A 22202-nucleotide genomic window follows, 5' to 3' on the forward strand; every position below is an offset into this window, starting at 1 on the left:
TATCTATCTATCTATCTATCTATCTATCTATCTATCTATCTATCTATCTATCTATCTATCTATCTATCATCTATCTATCTATCATAGTCTTCTGAAAGCCTTACTTGTAAGTATGTTAGGTACTTACAATTTAGTGCCTTTAAACCTGAAGTCACTGTTTTCTCTCCTTCTCCACTGTCCTCCCCCAAATATGCTCTTCTTCTTTACATCTTAGTTTTTTTTTTTTTTTTCTGGTTATTTACGCTTGAAAACAGTCATTCTAGATTACTGTCTCCTTCTTTCCTCATTTGGCCCCTGTATCTTACTGATTTGTCCTTTTAATTAACTATGAATAAGTGCCTTCTACTCATTTTCATTGTCCCTTCTTAGTTGAAATTTGTTATGATCTCTCATTTGGAATAGTTTTCATTCTGTGCTAGCTGGAACTGCACTTACCTTACTACTCTGTAACTGCTTATGTGTCTGTCTTCTCTATTAGACTCTGTTCTTGTAAATGTGGACCCTGAATTATGATTTTGTACTCTCAGTTCCTAGCTTAATACGTGACATACAATTGGTATACAATACATAATTTGTGAATACATGAATTAACTTGTCATTAGACCTTAGTTTTTTAAATTGTTTTTTATTTTAATTCCAATACAATTTATATACAGTGTTATATTAGTTTCAGGTGTACAATATAGTGTTTGAACAATTCTATGCATTACTCAGTGCTCATCATGATAATTATACTCTTAATTCCCTTCACCTATTTTCACCTATCCTCTCCCCACTCTCATCTCGTAACCATCAGTTTGTTTTCTGTAGTTAAGAGTCTGTTCCTTGGTTTGTGTCTCTCTTTTTTTTTTCCTTGCTCATTTGTTTTGTTTCTTAAATTCCACATATGAGTATAATCATATAGTATTTGTCTTTCTCTGGTTCATTTAGTGTGGCATTACACTCTCTAGATCCATCCATGTTATTGCAAATGGCAACGTTTTATTCTTTTTTATGGTTAAATAATATTCCATTATATATAGATATGGGTAGATTTAGATCTATCTATTTATGTATCTATGTATTGATGTATCTATGTATCCATCGATCTATCTATAGGCTGCTTCCATAATTTGGCTATTGTAAATAATGCTGCAATAAACATAGTTGTGTATTTACCTTTTTGAATTAGTGTTTTTGTATTCTTTAGATAAATACACAGTAGTGGAATTACTGGATCATATGGTAGTTCTGTTTTTAATTTTTTTGAGGAACCTCCATACTGTTTTCCACAGTGGCTGTACCAGTTTGCATTCCCACCAACAGTGCACGTGGGTTCCTTTTTCTCCACATCCTCCCCAACACTTGTTTCTTGTATTGTTGATTATAGCCATTCTTACATGTGTGAGGTGTTTTGTCATTGCAGTTTGACTTGCATTTCTCATAATGAGTGATGTTAGGCATCTTTTCATGCATCTGTTGCCTATATCTATGTCTTCTTTGGAGAAATGTCTTCATGTTTTCTCCCCATTTTTAATTGGATTGTTTGGTTTTTTGGTGTTGAGTTGTATCAGTTCTTTATATATTTGGGGTTCTAACCCTTTATCATTAGCACATATCTTCTCCCATTTCAGTATGTTGTCTTTTAGTTCTGTTGATTATTTCCTTTGTTGTGTAGAAGTTTTCTATGTTGATGTAGACCCAATTGTTTTTTTTTTTTGCTTTTGTTTCCCTTGCTTTAGGAGACATATCTAGAAGGATGTTGTTATAGTCAATTTCAGAGAAATTATTGCTTGTGCTCTATTCTAGAATTTTTATGGAGTCAGATCTCAAATTTAGGCCCTTAATGTATTTCGAGTTTATTTTTGTATACAGTGTAAGAAAATGGTACATTTTCATTCTTTTGCATGTAGCTGTCCAGTTTTTCCAACACCATTTGTCGAAAAGAATGTGTTTTTCCCACTGCATATTTTTGGCTTCTTTATCGAAGAGTGACCATATAATTGTAGATTTATTTCTGGGTTTTGTATTCTGTCCCATTGATTTACGTGTCTGTTTTTGTGCCAGTACCATACTGGTTTTTTTTTTAAATTTTAATTTTAATTTTTTTTTTTTGAGAGAGATCGAGCACAAGTGAGAGAGAGAGCAAAAGCAGAGGGGCAGAGGGAGAAGGAGAAGCAGGCTTCCTGCTGAGCAGGGAGCCCGATGTGGTGCTGGATCCCAGGACCCTGGAATCATGACCCGAGCTGAAGGCAGACACTTAACCAACTGAACCACCCAGGCGCCCCAGTACCATACTGTTTTTTGATTACTACAGCTTTGTAATACAAGTTAAACTCCGTAATTGTGATTCCTTCAGGTTTTTTCTTTTTCAAGATTGCTTTGGCTATTCAGGGTCTTTTGTGGTTCCATACAAATTCTAGGATTGTTTGTTCTAGTTCTGTGAAAAATGTTGTTGGTATTGATAGGGATTGCATTTAATGTCTAGATTGCTTTGGGTAATTTAGACATTTCAACAGTATTTGTTCTTCCAATCCATGAGCATGGAATGTCTTTCCATTTCTTTGTGTCATCTTGAATTTCTTTGAAATGGTGCATTTGTAAATGGGATTATTTTCTTAATTTCTCTCTCTGCTGCTTCATTATTAGTGTATAGAAATGCAACAAATTTCTGTACATTGATTTTGTATACTGTGACTTTATGGTAGTTTTTTGGTGGAATATTTCAGGTTTTCTACGTACAGTATCATGTCACCTGTAAATATTGAAAGTTTTACTTCTTCCTTACCAATTTGGGTGCCTTTTATTTCTTTGTGTTATCTGATTGCTGTGGTTGGGACTTCCATTACTGTGTTGAATAAGAGTGGTGAGAGCGGACATCCTTGTCTTATTCCTGACCTTAGCGGATAAGCTCTCAGTTTTTCCCCTTTGAGTATGATGTTTGTTGTGGGTTTTTCATGTATGGCCTTTATGTATTGAGGTATGTTCCCTCTAAACCTGCTTTGTTAAGGGTTTTTATCATGAATGGATGTTGTAGTTTGTCAGATGCTTTTTCTGCATCCATCGAAATGATCATATGGTTTTTATCCTTTCTCTTATTGATGTGATCTGTCATGTTGATTGATTTGTGAATAGTATCAAAATATGTATACGTTATCTTCAAAATATGTTGTATTGTAAAATGATATCTTCAAAACTATGATAATCTTCTTGTGGTTTATAACAGTCCAAATCTTCAATTATATTTTCAAGTATGAAATACTGATTATCTTGGTAACATTTGAACAGCAAGAACAGTTTATATTCTTCCCATAATGCAGAAATGTCTTTTAACTTATATAAATCTCTGACATCTCAGAAGGATTGTGTTAAAATGGAGGAGGCAGGTGTCATAAATCTTTATTCTTTGGTAGAGAATATAATAGCTGAGTGTTAATTGCTTCCAATATTTAAGTATTTATATAAAGTAATAGGGAATTTTTGGATTCACTTTTAATACATGGCAGTAGTCCTACATTCACTAATAATTTCTGGAGGTGGTTATATTCCCTAATAATTTCCTTATATCAAATAAATGAAGTTATTGTTCCAAGGAGAATGCATGAAAGATGGCATTCATTTTCTACATGACTAGAATTTTCTTATGCAACATGCTGCTGGCTGTGGGACTCTGAGCCTTCTTTTTGTTTTTCAAAGCACGGTTCTGCTTAACTGTTAACTTTGCACTTGTGCTTTATTTGCAGCATCTGGCGAGGCCCCAATGTGAACTGCACAGACAGTTCGGGTTACACTGCTTTACACCATGCAGCCTTAAATGGACATAAGTAAGTGCTATTTATTTGGACTAGAAACCTGGTGTATTTAGTTACATGTGATGAAATTCATTATGTTGATAATACCTATCTCATGTTGCCAGGAGTTTCCTGGGCTTAGGTGAATTTGAAGAGGCACTAGGTGGCAACACTGACAATTTAAACTTGGTAAGAATGTTGCTGTGGATGATTATGTGCAGAGTATAAACCAAGAAAATTGTTCTAAAATAGTCAGATATCACGCAAGAAGAATAAAAGAAGTGACAGGACATGTTAGTTATGTGTAGTTTTCAGGGGGGGAATGGGATAAAACCAATTAGTAATGCCACCCTACCTTTTTGGGTGTCTTTATCTAACATGGGGAGTATTCACCAAGAGTAAAATCTTAATAGGTTCTTACTATGAATATGAACCACTTCAAAATCCTTCAAATTTAGGAAATATGCTTTTTCTATGTCATTCAAGATAGTCTTTCTAAAGGTTTTAAATTTCTTTAACCTTTGGAATTATGTTTCAATAATGTGATAGCCTACAGTATGGACAGTGAAAGACTGTGTAACCATCACCATCATTTCATTTCTAGTGTTTTATCTAGGTTACCTAATGGTTTACTGACAAATTATGAGAGTCTGAATGATTCAGATGTTCTGTTCTCCCCCATCAGAAAGAAAGGGACTCTTCATGTCTCCCTTTCCTTTCTGTTTTTCCTTTGCTCTAATGATCCAAATTATTAGTCTTCCCAGACTTGGATCATTTCATTTTACTTTTACTTCAGTTTTTTAAAGATTTATTTATTTTAGAAAAAGAGAGTGTGTGTGTGCATGCACACGCCGGAAGGGCAGAGGGTCAGAATCTTCAAGCAGACTTCCCACTGAGCGTGGAGCCTGACTTGGGGCTTGATCCCATGACCCATGAAATCATGATCTGAGCTTGACCAAGAGTTGGATGCTTAAACTGACTGAGCCACCCAGGAGCCCCCATTTTAGTAGAGTTTTTTTAGATATAGTAATTACTGCCTTAAAAATGCTAGTTACAAATAAAAAAAAAAGCAAGCAAAAAAAAAAAGCTAGTTACCTTTTGCTTTCCCACATAACTGTTCCTTTATTTTGTGAATTGAGACACAAGGTCAAGTCACACTTGATTACATTTTATGGCCTTAAAGTTCTCACAAAAAAAACACCCTTTTTGTCATTTATCACTGTGACATTTTTTATTCTTAAACTTATTGCATAAATCTAACATTATCATTGTTTGGATATGGAGATATATCTGTATCTATCTACCCATATATAATTATACATATACATATAGTCATAAACATAATGTTTCATCATTTGGGTTCTTAGTATTAGAATCCCCAAACAACATTTTTCATCCACTCCCTATTCTATATTATATTTCTTATACATCTAACTTAGAACCTTTTATTGTGCTGGGTCTTTTTCAAAATATATTGCTGTCCTTCTGTAGAGTGTAAAATGTATGCAGATACCTATAATCTGAATGTTTTAAAGGAATTACTATTTATTCTTCTTTGTACCAGGGTCATCAGGAATGAAGGCAAATTAAATCAGCCCAATAAATACAATGCTGATGGCTTCTTTGGAAATCTTAATTGTGTATTTAAGGGAATTCCGGTTAGGAAAATAATTGGAAAGACAGACTATCAGATCTAATGGACAGAAGATCTTGGGCCTGAGCACTGGAGCTATCCTACTTTTCTTGTTCTATCTTAGCTTGTCATGATAAGCATGTCTCAAAATAATGTTGTCCCAAAATGGATTAGCATTCATATCCATCTGTGGTTTTCAGTGGTTAGTAAATGTTTTTGATTTATACGTGATGGCCTATCAAGTTCTAACCATTGAGATATGTTTCCCTTTGGTCCACTGCATAATTTTTCATTTCTATTAGCAATGTACAAAGTAAAGATAATTTAAGCGAATTGATTAGCAATCATTAAGATCATAAAGAGGGGGGATTTGACTAGATATCTTAGATATCTTTTAAGATCTCTTTAATTGCAGATATTCTCTGAGAATTATATATCTCTGCTTCTATATGAAGATCCCATCTTTTTAACACTTTCTAGAAAGATTGTACTCAGTGTCATTCTATAGGCATTGGAAAAAAGCGGGAGAATTCTAATCCCATCTTCCCATCTCTGCTAGTTATATATCTTGAGCCATTTAATTAACCCATCTAGGGCTCAGTTCAGTATAATGAATACATAAGCTGGACATTTTCCATTGTTTCTTTCAGTTATAACATTTTGTGATACACTGTTTTGGTATTTGTGGCTCAGTTATGTACTATGATGCTACAATTCTGAAGTTTGGATTTTCATCTAGAGTGTAATATCTCTTTACTTTAAATTACCCGTGGATTTTTAAAATTAGAGATGGTTTATTGAATCCTGCCCCCTCCCTTCCCTCATTTTATAGATAGAGAAATAAGCCCATTCTGGATAAATGACATAGTGGTCACTTAGATATTAAGGTGGGGCTGTGTTTAGACTTTAAGTGTTTTAGTTCTAAGTGCGTGCTTTTACCATTACTCTACATTATCTTCCTTTTGTGGCTCTATGCACATCAGTTTTCTAAACTCTTGCTGGCTTTTCTCTGTTCTGTTATCTATTTCTGGGCTGCCTCCCATTATTATCAACTAGTGTGTTCACATAGAATGCTAATTTTAATATTGGCTTAAGAAAAGATATTTGAAGGAGAAAAAAAGTCATAGTATATATCTCAGAGCCAGTTTTTTTTCTTTTCTTTGCCTCTGCTTTTCTCACTTAGCAAGGTAATGAACAATTGATTATTTTGTATTCTTCCCAAGCAAGCCTTAGCAGTCAGCACAGAAACACATCATTTCCATGTTTGTTGCTGTTGTTGTTGTAGCCTCAGCTATAGATTGTTTCCGAAAACATGATTTCTAGGCTAAAGTTCATGGAATCATAGAGCTAGCAGTAATAATACAGGGTTCTGTAGCTTTTTATTTTGCTTTTAACACAGGCTTTTCTCCTACCCTCAACATACAGTCTAAGCCTTCATACTGCAAATTAAGCCTGTTTTATATCCTCTTATATTGTATGTTTTCCTGGGGGCTCTTGTTTATCAACTCAAGTTAATCCACAAGTGGAGCATCATTTTGTACCTGAAATACATTATTTCATAATGAACAATTCATCTCCACTTAGCCAAATCCGGACACAATAGAAAATGTACTTCTATTAGTGATTTCCTGGGTCATTTGTAATTGCAGATTAGAAAATTATTTATTTATTTATTTTTAAAGATTTTATTTATTTATTTGAGAGAGAGAATGAGATAGAGAGAGCATGAGAGTGGGGAGGGTCAGAGGGAGAAGCAGACTCCCCGCTGAGCAGGGAGCCCGATGCGGGACTCGATCCAGGGACTCCGGGATCATGACCTGAGCCGAAGGCAGTCGCTTAACCAACTGAGCCACCCAGGCGCCCGGATTAGAAAATTATTAACTTCGAATGATAGAAAAAAACATGGTCAGTAGAACAAAATCCACTAGCAATGATTATAAGTTATTTCAATAGATAGGCAAGAGACCTATTTCTGTTTTTCTTTTTTATAATGTGAAAGATCCATTTTCTCTCTCATGTATTTCTGCTACAAATCTGGCTCTCTTAATTCTCTTCTGAATAGACATTAGCCAGCCAGCTGGCCTGCCTTTCTGCCTTTCTTCTTCCCTCTCTCCCCCCTTCCCTCACTTTTTTCCTCCCTATCTCTTTCCCTTTTCCCTTCCTTCCTCTGTCCCTTCTTCCTTCTCTTCCTCTCTCCTCTCCTTTCCTCTTTTCTTTTCCTAATCTTTTCTTTTTAATTATAATCTTACTGTTCACTATAAGGTTTTACTAAACATGTGTATTCATATTTCAGTTCTCCTTCTCCTAGCAAATTATTTCAGTTCTCCTTCTCTTAGCAAATTATTCCTTTTCTTTTTTTCTTGTTAAGTTTCATCTCATTAAGCTATATTGGGCACACTGTGATTCTTGGATGCTGTTTTGAGAACTGTCAGCACTAAATTATTATCATTTATAACTTTGAAATATGTATATTCTTTGTTATGTGTCAGGTTTAAGTATTTGCTGTTCTTGCTTTTTTTTTTTTTTTTTTTTTTAAAGATTTTATTTATTTATTTGAGACAGAGAGAATGAGAGAGAGAGAGCACATGAGAGGGGGGAGGGTCAGAGGGAGAAGCAGGCACCCTGCCGAGCAGGGAACCTGATGCGGGACTCGATCCAGGGACTCCAGGATCATGACCCGAGCCGAAGGCAGTCGCTCAACCAACTGAGCCACCCAGGCGCCCGCTGTTCTTGCTTTTCATTCTCTAAATATTTAATGCTTGAATCCTAGACTCCATTATCTGAAATCCAAACTGTATCTCAAATTATATCGAGAATCCAGATAGTAATTTATGTGTACTTTTGATTTACTCTTTCTTAAGTTTTCTAATGAAAAAAGAGAACTTATTCTAAAAATTTATATAGTCTGGTCCATAAAGTTTCTCTTTGGATAACCTAGAAATAACTTTGATCTGATTGCTTCTTTCCTGGATAAGGATATTAAATAGTTAAAATTTGCTCTTACTCACTCTCTCTGGAAATCTATGAGAGTGAATTCAGTATAAAAAGGAGCTCCAGTTAGAAAATTAGGAGTGGATTGTCCTAAGGTCTTTTGACCATGTCAAACACATTTGCAACTCTATTTCTGTTAAGGAGAAGTAAAATCTTCAAGAAAGTCTGAAATCAAAAGGGCCTTAATTAATGTGAGAATTTCATTAGTTTGTTGAATACTCTATCCATATGAAGATGATTTGCATTTATTTCAAAGTTCTTTGGACTGGTAACGAGGGAGGATGGAACAAAATAAATGTCTTTGGTTATGATTTAATTATAGGGAAATTTGCTTTTGAGGTAAAGAAATTTGAATTTTGAACCTTCCCAATTAACTTAGTTTTGCTCAGAACATATCTTGAAACTTCTTAAAAGATATATGAATTAGAAGTATATTTATATCTATCAGAAAATGAAACAAATTATAGTAGCAAAAATTAATACTTTTAGAATTCCTATTTTTACCTGAACTTATATATTAGCCTCAAGCTGCAAAATGTTACAATGATTTTTTTTTAAAGATTTTATTTATTTATTTGAGAGAGAGAAGGAGAGACAGTGAGAGCACAAGTGGGGAGGAGAGGGAGAAGCGGGCTCCCTGCAGAGCAAGGAGCTCTATGTGGGGCTCGATCTCAGGACCCTGGGATCATGACCTGAGCCAAAGGCAGAAGCTTAACTGACTGAGCCACCCAGGTGCCCCAAAATGTTGCAGTGATTTAAATTGCATTATTATTAAATTTAATTTGATATTTTGTTTTACTCCTGGGGAATGGAATTGTTTTTTCTGTGATCTCATCGACCACATTTACTTTAGGATTTTAGAGCAGTTCTTATTTATGAAATGCTACATATAAGAAAGAATGCCACTTTATGATCAAGATATAGATGTTACTTCACTGTTTGCTATATTATGAACATTGTTCATCAGTATAACTTAATATTTCATGCCTAGTAACCAAGCGCAGCCAGTATGTTCATTTGAAAGATATAAGGAACAACTTAAATAAAAATGAAAATCAATACAGTGCCTGCATGCCTCAGTTGGTTAAGCGTCTGCCTTCGGCTCAGGTCATGATCCCAGGGTCCTGGGATTGGGTCTCGCATCAGACTCGCTGCTCAGTGGAGAGTCTGCTTCTCCCTCTACCCCTAGCCCCTGCTCATGATCTCTCTTTCACTCTTTCTCTCTCTCAAATAAATAAAATCTTTGAAAAAAAAGAAAATAAATAATACTGATTTGGGTAGGATCCTAGTGTTAAATACCATTCTAGTTTAGATATTAGAGATAGTACCTGAAATTTAATTTATTCTTAATGAATATGGAGGAAAAGGGCCTGTTTAATACATTATTACTTGTGATATACATGGATACCTCATAAGATGTATAAATGACGGTTGATTAATATTTTATTTATGATTCAGTAAGACTGACAGGCACATTTTTATCAGAAATATAACTTCATATTTCATAAATACGTTTTCACATTAGAAATCTGAGCCATGCCTGTTCATTAGCTGATGTCTGTGAATAAAATGGACAAGTTTGGGGCCCCTGAGTGACTCAGTTGGTTAAGCATCTGACCCTTGATTTTGGCTCAGGTCATGATCTCAGGGGCATGGGGCGGAGCCCCAGGCAGGGCTCCCTGCCCAGGGGGGAGTCTGCTTCTCTCCTCCTCCCTCTCCCTCTGCCTCTCCTCTCACTGGCTCTCTCTCTCTCAAATAAATAAGTCTTTAAAAAAATAAATTTAGTAAAATGAATTAAAAGAAAACATATAAATATAGGGCGCCTTGGTGGCTCAGTCGGTTAAGCATCTGCCTTCAGCTCGGGTCATGATCTCAGGGTCCTGGATCGAGCCCCGATTGAGTCGGGCTCCCTGCTTAGTGGGGAGTCTGCTTCTCCCTCTCCCCACTTGCTCTCTCTGTGTCTCTCTCACTCCCTCTCTCAAATAAATAAATAAAATAAAATACTAACTAAATATAGTTAGTATTGTATTGTTCACTGGAGGCAATTTCATAGGCATACAGATTGTTCTTTTCAGATTGACATATTAGGTAGTGGTAATATGACACAATACAAATGTCAGTAAGTTAGTTTTTTCATTATTCCATCAATCTTCCTGATAAAGAATGGATGTATATCACATACATTATTAGAAAATGTCAACAAGAATTGAGCCAAAGAACAAATTAAACTGAATGGATTTCGGGCGCCTGGGTGGCTCAGATGGTTAAGTGTCTGCCTTCGGCTCAGGTCATGATCTCAGGGTCCTGGGATCGAGTCCCGCATCGGGTTTCCTGCTCAGTGCAGAGCCTGCTTCTCCCTCTCCCTCTGCCACTCCCTCTGCTTGTGCTCTTCTGTCTATCTCTCTGTCAAGTAAATAAATAAAATCTTAAAAAAAAAAAAAAAAAAAGTCTTCCATGACTTTAAAAAAAAAAAATAAATAAACTGAATGGATTTCATGAGAGTAAAAGAAAATAGGATTGATAAACCCATTAAACTTTTCTCTTACCCTTTGAAAGTAAATGCCTTTAGAAGTTTCAGATTATTTTTTTAATTGGTTAGGCATTGAGGAATAAAGTTAAAACTCTTCACAGAAGTATCTTTCTCTGATACATGAATTTGGAGAAGTCTGTTTTGTGACTAGTATAAATTCTACTTTTTAGATCCAGATAATTAACTGTGTCTTCTTTTGGTATCGCTTTACCTTTTATTTAAATGCTGAAATGCGGGGCGCCTGGGTGGCTCAGTTGTTAAACATCTGCCTTCGGCTTAAGTCATGATCCCAGGGTCCTGGGGTTGAGCCCCGCATTGGGCTCCCTGCTCCTTGCTCCCTGCTTGGTGGGAGGCCTGCTTCTCCCTCTCCCGCTCCCCCTGCTTGTGTTCCCTCTCTTGCTGTCTCTCTCTCTGTTAAATAAATAAATAAAATCTTTAAAAAAAATTAAAAAAAATAAATAAAATGCTGAAATGTTTCATTAAAAAAATGAATCACTGGGATTGCTAAACATTGCTGCAGCTTACCTTGAGAAGTGTTTGTTTGCATACGATTTTACAGTCATACCTGTTTTTTATTTGATTCACACCAACCCTTTGGAGGCTGGCAGGAAGATGTAGCCTCTGAATTCTATTTTAACAATATCTGAAAGACTGACAGAGGCTATTTGATTTGCCCAAGGTGACCAAATTAGTAAGTAGTAGAAAGTTGGAACTCTAAAGCAGATATTCTGATTTTTAACTGCTTTTTTTTTATTTAAAAATAATTTATTTCAATAAGTACATATTTCTTGATTCTCAATAGGAATTTCGACCAAGAATTGATATTAAGTGTTACCAAATATTTTCAGTCTTTATCAAGAATCCTGGGTTTTTTCTACCTTTTTTTAAAAAAAAATTTTTTTTATTCTTATGTTAATCCCCATACATTACATCATTAGTTTTAGATGTAGTGTTCCATGATTCATTGTTTGTGCATAACACCCAGTGCTCCATGCAGAATGTGCCCTCCTCAATACCCATCACCAGGCTAACCCATCCTCCCACCCCCCTCCCCTCCAGAACCCTCAGTTTGTTTTTCAGAGTCCATCGTCTCTCATGGTTCGTCTACCCCTCCTATTTCCCCCCTTCATTCTTCCCCTCCTGCTACCTTCTTCTTTTTTTTTAATTCATTGGTATTGAATCCTTCTTATCACATTGTAGTTATTTATCTCAGAATAGAAGACGCTATATAGTAACTTTTTTTTTTTTTAAGATTTTATTTATTTATTTGAGAGAGAGAGAATGAGAGAGAGCACATGAGAGGGGGGAGGGTCAGAGGGAGAAGCAGACTCCCTGCCGAGCAGGGAGCCCGATGCGGGACTCGATCCAGGGACTCCAGGATCATGACCTGAGCCGAAGGCAGTCGCTTAACCAACTGAGCCACCCAGGCGCCCGCTATATAGTAACTTCTGCATGGCAGAGAGGTGAGGAGAAATATGTGAATTTGACAGCCTTCAAGTGTCCTCTGATTTTCATATTTGTTTTTGCAAAGATGATTTGCTGGAAGCATTTTTATTTTTAAAGGATTTTGTTTTCACTTGGGACAAGAACTAATATTTTTGTACAGCGCTTTACTATTTATTGAGTGGCTTCTCTTCTGTGATCTCATTTAAAGCTCTTACCAGTCTTGACCAGTGGATGTTATTATTATTACAGTATCCCCTACAGAAAAGAAAAAGACAAGACTAAGTAATTTCTCTAGGGGTCACATCATTAAGTAGTTTGTGTAGGTAGGACTCAGATCCAAATCTTCTAAGTTCAGGTTTTATTAAATACTACTGGTTCTTATAAAGAATATTAAAGTGAGATTTTATTCTTATTTTCTCTGAAATTGTATCATTAGAAAACTTATTACTCCTTGGAACATTCTAAATATTTCTACAACATATTCTTGGTTCTTTCATCATGATTTCATACATTTATCTATTAAGTCCAATGTTTCGTATGTGGGGGAGAAAGAATAATTTTCTCTTTCCCTTCTGGGTTCTTGGCTGAGGAACCCCCACTCCCCCCCATAATAAAAAGGTAGATTAACAAGAGAAAAGAAGTTTAGTAATATGTATATCTCTTGTATATACATGGGAGATACCCAGAAAAACTTAGTTAACTCTCTTTAATGGTCCCTGCCACCACCTTAAAAACCATTTCCTGCTAAACATAAAATAGATGTTTGTTGAGGGGAACTAGTTATGGGAGGTTATTAGGAAAAGCACGATAAACAAGTTGTGGGGTTGTTACTCAGATTTAAGTTTCTGCTTCCTCCCAGGATAAGAGTTTCTAAGAGATTTAGAGTCCATTATCATTTTCTGGTACAAAGAGGGAGACTCCCTTACAAATGGAGTTTTCCTTGTAGATTTAAATGTCTCTTCCAAAAGGTTAACTTCTATTCCGTTTTCAGAGGTTTAACAACATCTACTCTTTCTTAAAAGTAATCAGCCAAAAATAATACTTATGCCAAAGGGGTATATTTTGGGGTGGTATATTCTGCTCCCCTTTACAAGTTCAGACCACACTCTGGGCATTCATTATATTTTACCATTTACTGTAATGTTTGTATCATGTCTATTTTGTGTGTTTGTGGGGAGGTAGCTATAACTTCTATTCAGACTTCCTCCAATTTTTCTTGTTACTTTACATTTAAAGTCTGGCTTCATGAAATATTTAAATTTAGCTCTTTGTGTTACATTTGTTCTTACTACCAGTGATTTGTTATATATGAGAAACTTTAGAATTTATTGTAACTTGTTACACACACACACACACACACACACATATGTATAATGTGTGAGATTTCATTTAGTGAGTTAATAGAATTTGCTTCATAAATGCTTTAAGTAAAAATAGAGTTTTTGTTTAGAATTACTCTTTTTGTTTGGTTGATACAAAATTCAGTTTAATGTGTACCAAAAATTGGTAAGTCTTCTTTAGGTTGAGTATTGCAGTTCAGAATTTTTACTGTGAAAACTTGGTGGGGATTGAGTACAAAATGGTTATAGGTACGGTATATTGAGTATGAATTGATATTGGATCAGTGGTGGAACATGTCTCATGAATGAATTTCCTTCTTGAATTTTTTTCTTAAGCTTGGAACAGAGAGGTGAAGGAGTGCAGATGTATGAGTAGCACATATTCAAAATATGTTGTGTGCCATGGCTGAGAAGTTATTAACCACCCCCTTTTCTACTGTACTGTCTGCTTTCTCTTTTATATGCATCTTCAATTCCTTATTCCAAGTCTCTATAGGAATGATGTATATAAATAACCTAAATGTCTCTTAGTAGTATGATATGTGTGTGTGTGTGTGTGTGTGAATAAGGAATTTGCTTAACCTCTGCTTTTCCTTCACACTAAATCTCAGGTATGGGCTATTTGAGAAAAACCCCTTTTTAAAAAAAATGGGAAGAGGCATTTTTAAAAAATGTTTTATTTCATTCAGTTACGAAATCAGAAAAATTTTGCCCAAATGAATTCCATTAAGTGCTTTCATTGGTTAGTCAGTGCTCTGTGTGTGTATGTATGGTGGTGGTGGTTTTCCAGGTAAGTAAAATAGCCAAATGTTGAATAGGCTAATAACTCTTACACCAAATTTTATATCTCTTACTCTAAATTTCTAGCCAGCATCTAGTATATGTTCATAATTATCTGTTCATTGAAATCTGTGTGTTTAGCATATTTTCTTTTCTGTTCTTTTTTTTTTTTCCTCTCAGGGACATAGTTCTCAAACTACTTCAGTATGAGGCATCAACAAATGTAGCAGACAACAAAGGTTATTTTCCCATTCATCTGGCTGCCTGGAAAGGAGATGTAGAAATTGTGAAGATTCTTATTCATCATGGACCATCACATTCCAGAGTCAATGAACAGGTGCACTTGTCAAATATTTGCTCATGCTATAGTTTTTCTAGAGGTTTGCAAAGGCAATGCTGCATTGAAAAATTGATTATTTCTGTCATTACCCTGCCAAAGACCTTTCACTGTTAAATTCCCTAAAGGAGAAATTGAAAAATTCTTTGGCACTTGTATTAGGTACATAGGTCCTAAGTTGGGCTTTTGTAAAGATATTTGTTAACAAGAGAATACTACATAAAGAAAGTAACTAATATTTTTGCCTAACTATATAAGCATCCATTTTGTAGTTTTTGAATATTTAAAGATAGGACAGAATTCACATTTATAATATGAATTAGAGTTTTTCTTAATAAAATTTTAAATGCTAAAACGATGATGGATTCATTTGCAGAATACTCTCCATTTACTTCCACATTTCCATAGCAAATACAATTTTGTGAATCAAAATGCAAAATACAGTATATACCATCGATAGTCACATATTAAGTTAAAAATTTCCTGTATGTATGACCAGAGTATGTTGAATAAAACACAGCAGCAATATACTGACAGATAAAGTAAAAATATTTTCAATGCTTGGAACAGAGAGGTGAAGGAGTGCAGATGTATGAGTAGCACATATTCAAAATATGTTGTGTGCCATGGCTGAGAAGTTTTTCTTATTTTCACGTCATTTAAAAAATATTTTGCTTGTAAAAACTAACATCCTCTTGTTTAACCTTGGATTGTTTTTCCATCTTACTATTTCAGGTTGGAAAATTGCATTGAAAATACACTTGAAGTATTTTCAAGTGTATAATATCCATATTACACATAACTGACATATTAAAAAAGGAATGCCATTCTCAGTATTCTAAATAAATAAGACCACAGATTTCTGAAAGTAAAATACAGGCCGCTAGTACAGTATGGTAATAAACATCTTGAGCTCTGCATGCCCCCTGCTGTTCCCATTTTGTAAAACTATATTTGAAAACCAGCATGTAGCCCAACAATTGAATTACAACCATGGCATTAAGCTGCAGGTTGGCAGTTGTCCAGTATCAATGTAAGTGGTTACTCTAGGGCAAGCACATCTAATAAAGTGCAATTAGCATACTGTTCAAATGAATACAGACTTTGCAGGCCTTTGACTGAAATTCAGACTAAAGAATAAAAAGTAACACTGCCACTAGCTATAAACACCAAAGGGAAGAAAAATACATTTTTTCCCCAGAAAAATGCAGTTATAGAAATAAAGTTCCTCTGAGTAGGAAAAATGTTGTATTAATTGGAAGTGTCTTATTAATAATTATCACAAAATATCTATGTTTATAGGTTACCAAATGAAGTGTATTTTTATGCAAATACATTCATAAACTCAATCTTTAAAAAATGACAGATGCCTATCTTTATCAGCGTATCATGCTAAAGGGAAATTTATGGGAATGCTGTTCTGTTTTTCAGAAAATCAAAAGTTGAAAGATCATTTGTGGGGTGAGCCATCTGGTGGTTATTCTTAAAACTGTCTGAATGCCCCAAAGTGAACCTGAAATAGTAAGATGGAAAAACAATCCAAGGTTAAACAAGAGGATGTTAGTTTTTACAAGCAAAATATTTTTTAAATGACATGAAAATAAGAAAAAACACTTAGAATTCATTTGTATTTGAAAGTTGCTTTGTCTTGTGGATTCTACTAGAAATAAATTAAAAATTTCTTGAGATTTTTAATACCATGCTGTCAGTATTTGTTTTGTATATGGTACTCCTTTAGTGCTGATGTATTTCTGTCATTTAGTGTCATTTCTCCTGTTTCTGATGTGGGAATTTTATTTTTATAAAAGTAACTTTTCATTTTAGCTTTATTTCTTATTTCCCCCCTCTGAATGGGGTAGAAATATACTAGTTACTTATAAACCTTTGTGTATTTAAGCAACAGAGGGGAGAAATGAAAATAATAAAGATATATTGAGACATGGTGCTTGACATAGCCAAATACCATGCTAAGCACTTTTACCTATAATATGTTGTTTAATTAATTCTCACAACCCTTGAAGTGATAGTATCGCTCCCATTTTATAGATGAGAAATTAGGCTCAGTAAAACTAAATAAGTCATGCAAGGCCACACATTACTGAGTGACTAAAACTCAGACTTTGAACTCTAATTCCAGAGCCCTCCACAATAGCATATTGGTATTGTCATCATAAATCCTGTCACTTATGGATTGTTTACTATATGCCAGGCAGTGTGCAAAGTACTTCATCTATTATCTTACAAAGCTCTACTGCATCCTGATGAGATAGGGATTAATTATTGTTCTTATTTTATATATGGGAAGCTACCTTAGAGAGATTAAATAACCTGCCCATGATATCACAGCTACTAAGAAATGCACTACGTATTTGAATTCAGGTTTTTCTGATGCAAAGCTCAAACTCCTAACCAATTATGCTCTGTGTTATGATAATAAAATTATGTATAATTGTCAGGGCTTTGTTCTGATTTCTGAAAGTAGTCTTTGGTTTCTAATACAGCTTTCTTTCAAAATAATTCTGTCTTATATTTTGATATTTAACATTTACAAAGCATTTGCCTTTATGTTATTTCTTTTGATTTATAAGCTATACTCTAAGGTTTATAGGGAGGGTAATATTCACATTTTTCTGATAAGATAGGTTCAGAGAGATCAAGTATGTGTCAGCACTTCAACATAGGTCACCATTCTATACTGCCCTAGAATTAGTGGCCAATTTAGGACAATGTAATTTTGAAAACAAAGTAGACCGTGCCCTGATTATGGTTTTCATATTTTTTATAATTGTTACATCCTTCCTCTCTTTTGTCAACTGATTTATTATTTCCTTTTTTTTGATGTTATATATGTTTGCATTTTATGTTTCTCTGTATATTCATCTCTTCCCCCCTTTACCTTCTTTTCCTCTTTTTTTTTTTTTTTTAAACATTAGGGCAAAAACAAGAGGAGCCCTATCTGATAAGTATATTCACTTACCATTTACTAAAACTCAAACCTAACTAATGTTAATTTCCATTAGTTTTATTTTGAAGCAAGATCTTTTGGTAAATAGCTTTTGTCAGCCAGTTTTGTTCTGCTACCCATTGTCTATAAGTAGAAGTGTCCTAATTTTTTGGAGAACACCCATTTGGTAAAAAAGAGGGAATTCAGAACTGCTCAAGAATGTTCATTGTAGACATAAGGCAGTTATTAATCAGTGCTTCTACACAGTCTGTATTTCAAATCCGAATCTTTTAGATCACTTGTTAGTACAGATACATGTATACAATCATGCCTTTTATAAAGGTACCATGGTTGTGGTCTTCCTGATCTGACAGTACAAGTATGTGTTGATCATGGGTATGAATATTTTCATATGAATATTTTCTCCTGAGTAAGTCTGGCATGATTGAAATAATTTTTCTTGAGATCTGAACAATCTAATTGGTGTTAATAGAGAAAGTTTCAGTTTTGCACTTATAATTTCCTATGCTAAGGCCTCTGCAAATGTAGAGATGTGTTTGAGGAGTCATTATTTTGTAATGGGCTCTTCTTTTTCTCAAAGAGGTGCTGTGTTTTGAAAATTGAGTTTCTTTCTAACCACGGGAAAATTTGATTTGGTCAGAAGGCATATTTCTATATCATATTTTTATGGTATAGGTAATAGATTGATTTTCTTATCAGGCTTATAAAACTTAGCCAGATAAGAAAAATCAGGGAATGTAGACCTGTATAGACCTGTATGTGGTCAGTCTCTATGAGGAAGTAGACTGTAGCAGCACATTCAAACTAAGAACAAGAATGACTCCTAAAATGTTGCAAGAATCAGTGCCTTCAGCTGGATTCCCCGTCTATCCAATCTTAATTTCTTGTTGATTGTCTCCAAGGAGTAGGTATTTTTTCTGGGTTTGGCCTTCAAATGCACTCTTCTGATACTTTTATTTGGAAGGTAAAGTAGTAAGAAGTCTTTCAAAGTGCTCATTAAATTTTTTTTTTTTTCGACTACTCTTTAAGTTTTTAAATCCTCCCTCTGCTCTTAACTCTCTACTCTCAACTTATTTGCATCCTTCAGCCAGAGCAAGTCTGAATTACTTTTGGGAACATTAAGATTTATTTGGGTTTGAACCCTATTTGTCCTTTTATGTGGTCAGAGCAGCTATCTAAGTAGCTAGTTCCTGTTACAACTCAGTTGGTATTCTTTTGAGCAAAATCTGTAGAAATTCTGCTTTCAGCACTAATTTCCTTTTCTTCTCTGACTATATAGCAATACTTGGCAGACAGTGTGGTGTAGGGGAAATGAGACAATGTATATGGTTTTTAGACATTCAGCAAATGACAGTAGTAACAGTTGTTATTGTGGAAGATGGTATTAAGAGCAGTGACTTTGGGGGGGGGGTGACAGGGTGGCTCAGTCGGTTAAGCATCTGCCTTCAGCTCAGGTCATGATCCCCAACTTCCAGACTTCTGGGATAGAGCCCTGTGTCAGGCTCCCTGCTCAGTGGGGAGTCTGCTTCTCCCTTTCCCCCTGCCCTTCCCCTGCTCCTCTCTCTCTCTCTCTCTCTCTCTCTCTCTCGCAAACTCTCTCAAATAAATAATATCTTAAAAAAAAAAAAAAAGAGCAGTGACTTTGGGTTCAGATCCTGGCCCCAACACTAAATGGCCGTATACTTGAAGGCTAGTTATTTAATTACTCGGTGCCTCAGTTCCTCATCTGTAAAGTGGCAATAATGATAATAATAGCAGAGTGAAGATTAGAGTACACATAAATGGAATGCAACTGTGCCTGGTACATAGTGTTAGCTCTGATGATGACTCTGATGATGGCAGCCTCTTTCTCTCTAGAACCCTTACTCAGGATCATTGCATTTTTGTTACTAAAATTTCTTGTTTACGTTTCTCCTGACTGATCCTTCTACCTCCTGACATAGTCATATACAATCTACCTACACCATCTGCCCAAATGGACTGAAAGGTCCATCTGCCTTGAGATGGGGTTTAGTTTTCTCTGTTTTAACATTTAAAAAAATGTTTAATTCCAGTGTAGTTAACATACAGTGTTATATTCATTTCAGGTGCACAATATAGTGATTCAGCAACTCCATATATTACTCAGGGTTAATCAAGATAAGTGTACTCTTAATCCCTGTCACCTATTTCACTGCCCCCCCCCCCCCCCCGGGAACCATCTGTGTTCCCTATAGTTAATAGTCTTTTCTTGGTTTGTCTCTTTTTCTTTGTTCATTTGTTTTGTTTCTTAAATTCCACATATGAGTGAAATCATATGGTGTTTGTCTTTATCTTATTTCACTCAGCATTATACTCTCTTGATCCATCAGGTACAGTTTTTGAGTTTTAATTTTTTTTTTATTCTTATGTTAATCCCCATACATTACATCATTAGTTTTAGATGAAGTGTTCCATGATTCATTGTTTGTGCATAACACCCAGTGCTCCATGCAGAATGTGCCCTCCTCAATACCCACCACCAGGCTAACCCATCCTCCCACCCCCCTCCCCTCCTTACACCACACACAAAAACTCAACATCAGGTACAGTTTTTATCTTGCTAAATTTCCTGGAAAATCTTGATTTTCAACTACAACACTTATTAGGTGCATATGTAATAATGTGATACTCCTTGTAACTTGTCTGGCAGTGGGTTTAAGTCTGCCTCTCAAACCATAATTATATTTCAAAGATATGTGGTTTAATCTTAGGGCCAGTATGTCTTCATTCTCTTTGCAAAAGAAGCAATGATTTGTGCTTGTATGGAAAATAAAATGAAACTTAATTTGGGACGTCTTTCCATAAATCTTTCATTATCAAGAATTTGCCATCTCTTTTGGGAGGCCAGTCTGTTAAAAGTGGGTTATAATTGTTATTAATCTCTCTCATTAACAAATGTCACGGAGGCATGATGCACAGTACAGATAACACTGACCATCTGGGCCCAGCAGGGCCACTGACTGACATGGCTAAATCATTTATCACTCCCGGAAATTGGAATATATAATGCAGGGGAAAATTTGATTTTCCTTATTGAAATGATTAAAAAATGTGATCTTTTTGGTGTAATAAGATACTTTAACAAATATTCTATTAGGCATACTTATTAAAATAGATAAATCTTAAACTTACATTTTCAAAGTATCTCTGGTTTTAAATTACTGTTTAGATTTTGATAATGGAATTTCTGAAAACTTGAATCTTATATCTTTGTCTTAACAGAACAATGAAAATGAAACTGCCCTGCACTGTGCGGCTCAATATGGACACTCAGAAGTAGTTGCTGTTCTCCTAGAAGAGCTCACCGATCCTACCATCAGGAACAGTAAGCTAGAAACACCTTTGGATCTGGCAGCACTCTATGGGCGACTTAGGGTGGTCAAAATGATCATCAGTGCACACCCTAACTTAATGAGCTGCAACACTAGAAAGCACACGCCACTCCACCTCGCTGCTCGCAATGGTCACAAAGCAGTCGTTCAGGTGCTGTTGGAAGCAGGAATGGATGTGAGCTGTCAAGTGAGTCTTCTTTTAGCTATGATTTAAAAGTGATGATGCTCTTGCTTTGCTTTGAGATAGACATTAAAGCTTATATGTAGAAATCTTTTCATTTTTAATTAAATTGTCCACAAATATTTTTATAACTGTTAAGTTCAAGATGCTGTGCCACACGCTGCTGGGAAATATGAAGAGATCTAAGGCATAATTTCTAACCTCATTCTAATTTTAGGGCTTTATGAATGAAAAATTATTATTAGGAGGCTGTTGTGTGTGGTATCATAGTAATTGTTCCCTCCCAGTGTCTGGCACACAGCTTGACATACACTAGGAATCCAGTCAGAGTTGAATGAATGAAAGAATGAATCAAAATTCAATTTAATACTTTTGAGTATGTACTTAGTGTTTAATATGTTGACACATTTAGAATCCATTTTTAACAGCCCTCCTGTGGGATTAAGAGCTACTAAGTTCCAGTTAAGAGATGAGGAATCAGATTCAAAGAGTTAACAAAATTGCCTAAGGATGTATAGCTGATAAACCTAGAATATGAATTTATACTTACTGAATAAAATCCAGGCCTCTTTACATAATAGTGAACTGTCTATACATGATTAATGAAGGAAAAATCATTTTGTCTAAGGGCAGTCAGAAGGAATTTTATTGGAGAGGTGTGATTTGAGTTGAACTTTGAAGCATGGATGACATTTGGAAAGGTTTCTCCACAAGGAAAAGGGCAACCTACTTTTTTATTTTTAAGGGCAACCTACTTTTATTATCTGTTTCAAGTTAACTCCAATTCCAAGGTTAACTTTTTTTTAACCGTTTTTTCCTTTTATTACTGTTTTTTGTCTCCCAAGTCAGTGGCAACATTCTTATCTTCCAGAGACC

The 22202-nt window shown here is 35.2% G+C and overlaps 1 protein-coding gene across 5 annotated transcripts in view; it reads left to right on the plus strand.

The window, feature by feature from the left end:
- Nucleotides 1–22202, plus strand: part of ANKS1B (ankyrin repeat and sterile alpha motif domain containing 1B) — a 1116839-nt gene that overhangs the window by 133475 nt on the left and 961162 nt on the right. For all 5 annotated transcript variants that reach the window (XM_021687341.2, XM_021687343.2, XM_021687344.2 and 2 more), the window contains exons 2-4: nt 3723–3803; nt 14671–14827; nt 21036–21332. In XM_021687341.2, coding sequence (XP_021543016.1) covers nt 3723–3803; nt 14671–14827; nt 21036–21332 — 535 coding nt within the window. The remainder of the gene's footprint in view (nt 1–3722; nt 3804–14670; nt 14828–21035; nt 21333–22202) is intronic.

The sequence above is a fragment of the Neomonachus schauinslandi genome, chromosome 5 (genome assembly GCF_002201575.2).
Source record: "Neomonachus schauinslandi chromosome 5, ASM220157v2, whole genome shotgun sequence".
Classification (NCBI taxonomy): Eukaryota; Metazoa; Chordata; class Mammalia; order Carnivora; family Phocidae; genus Neomonachus; species Neomonachus schauinslandi.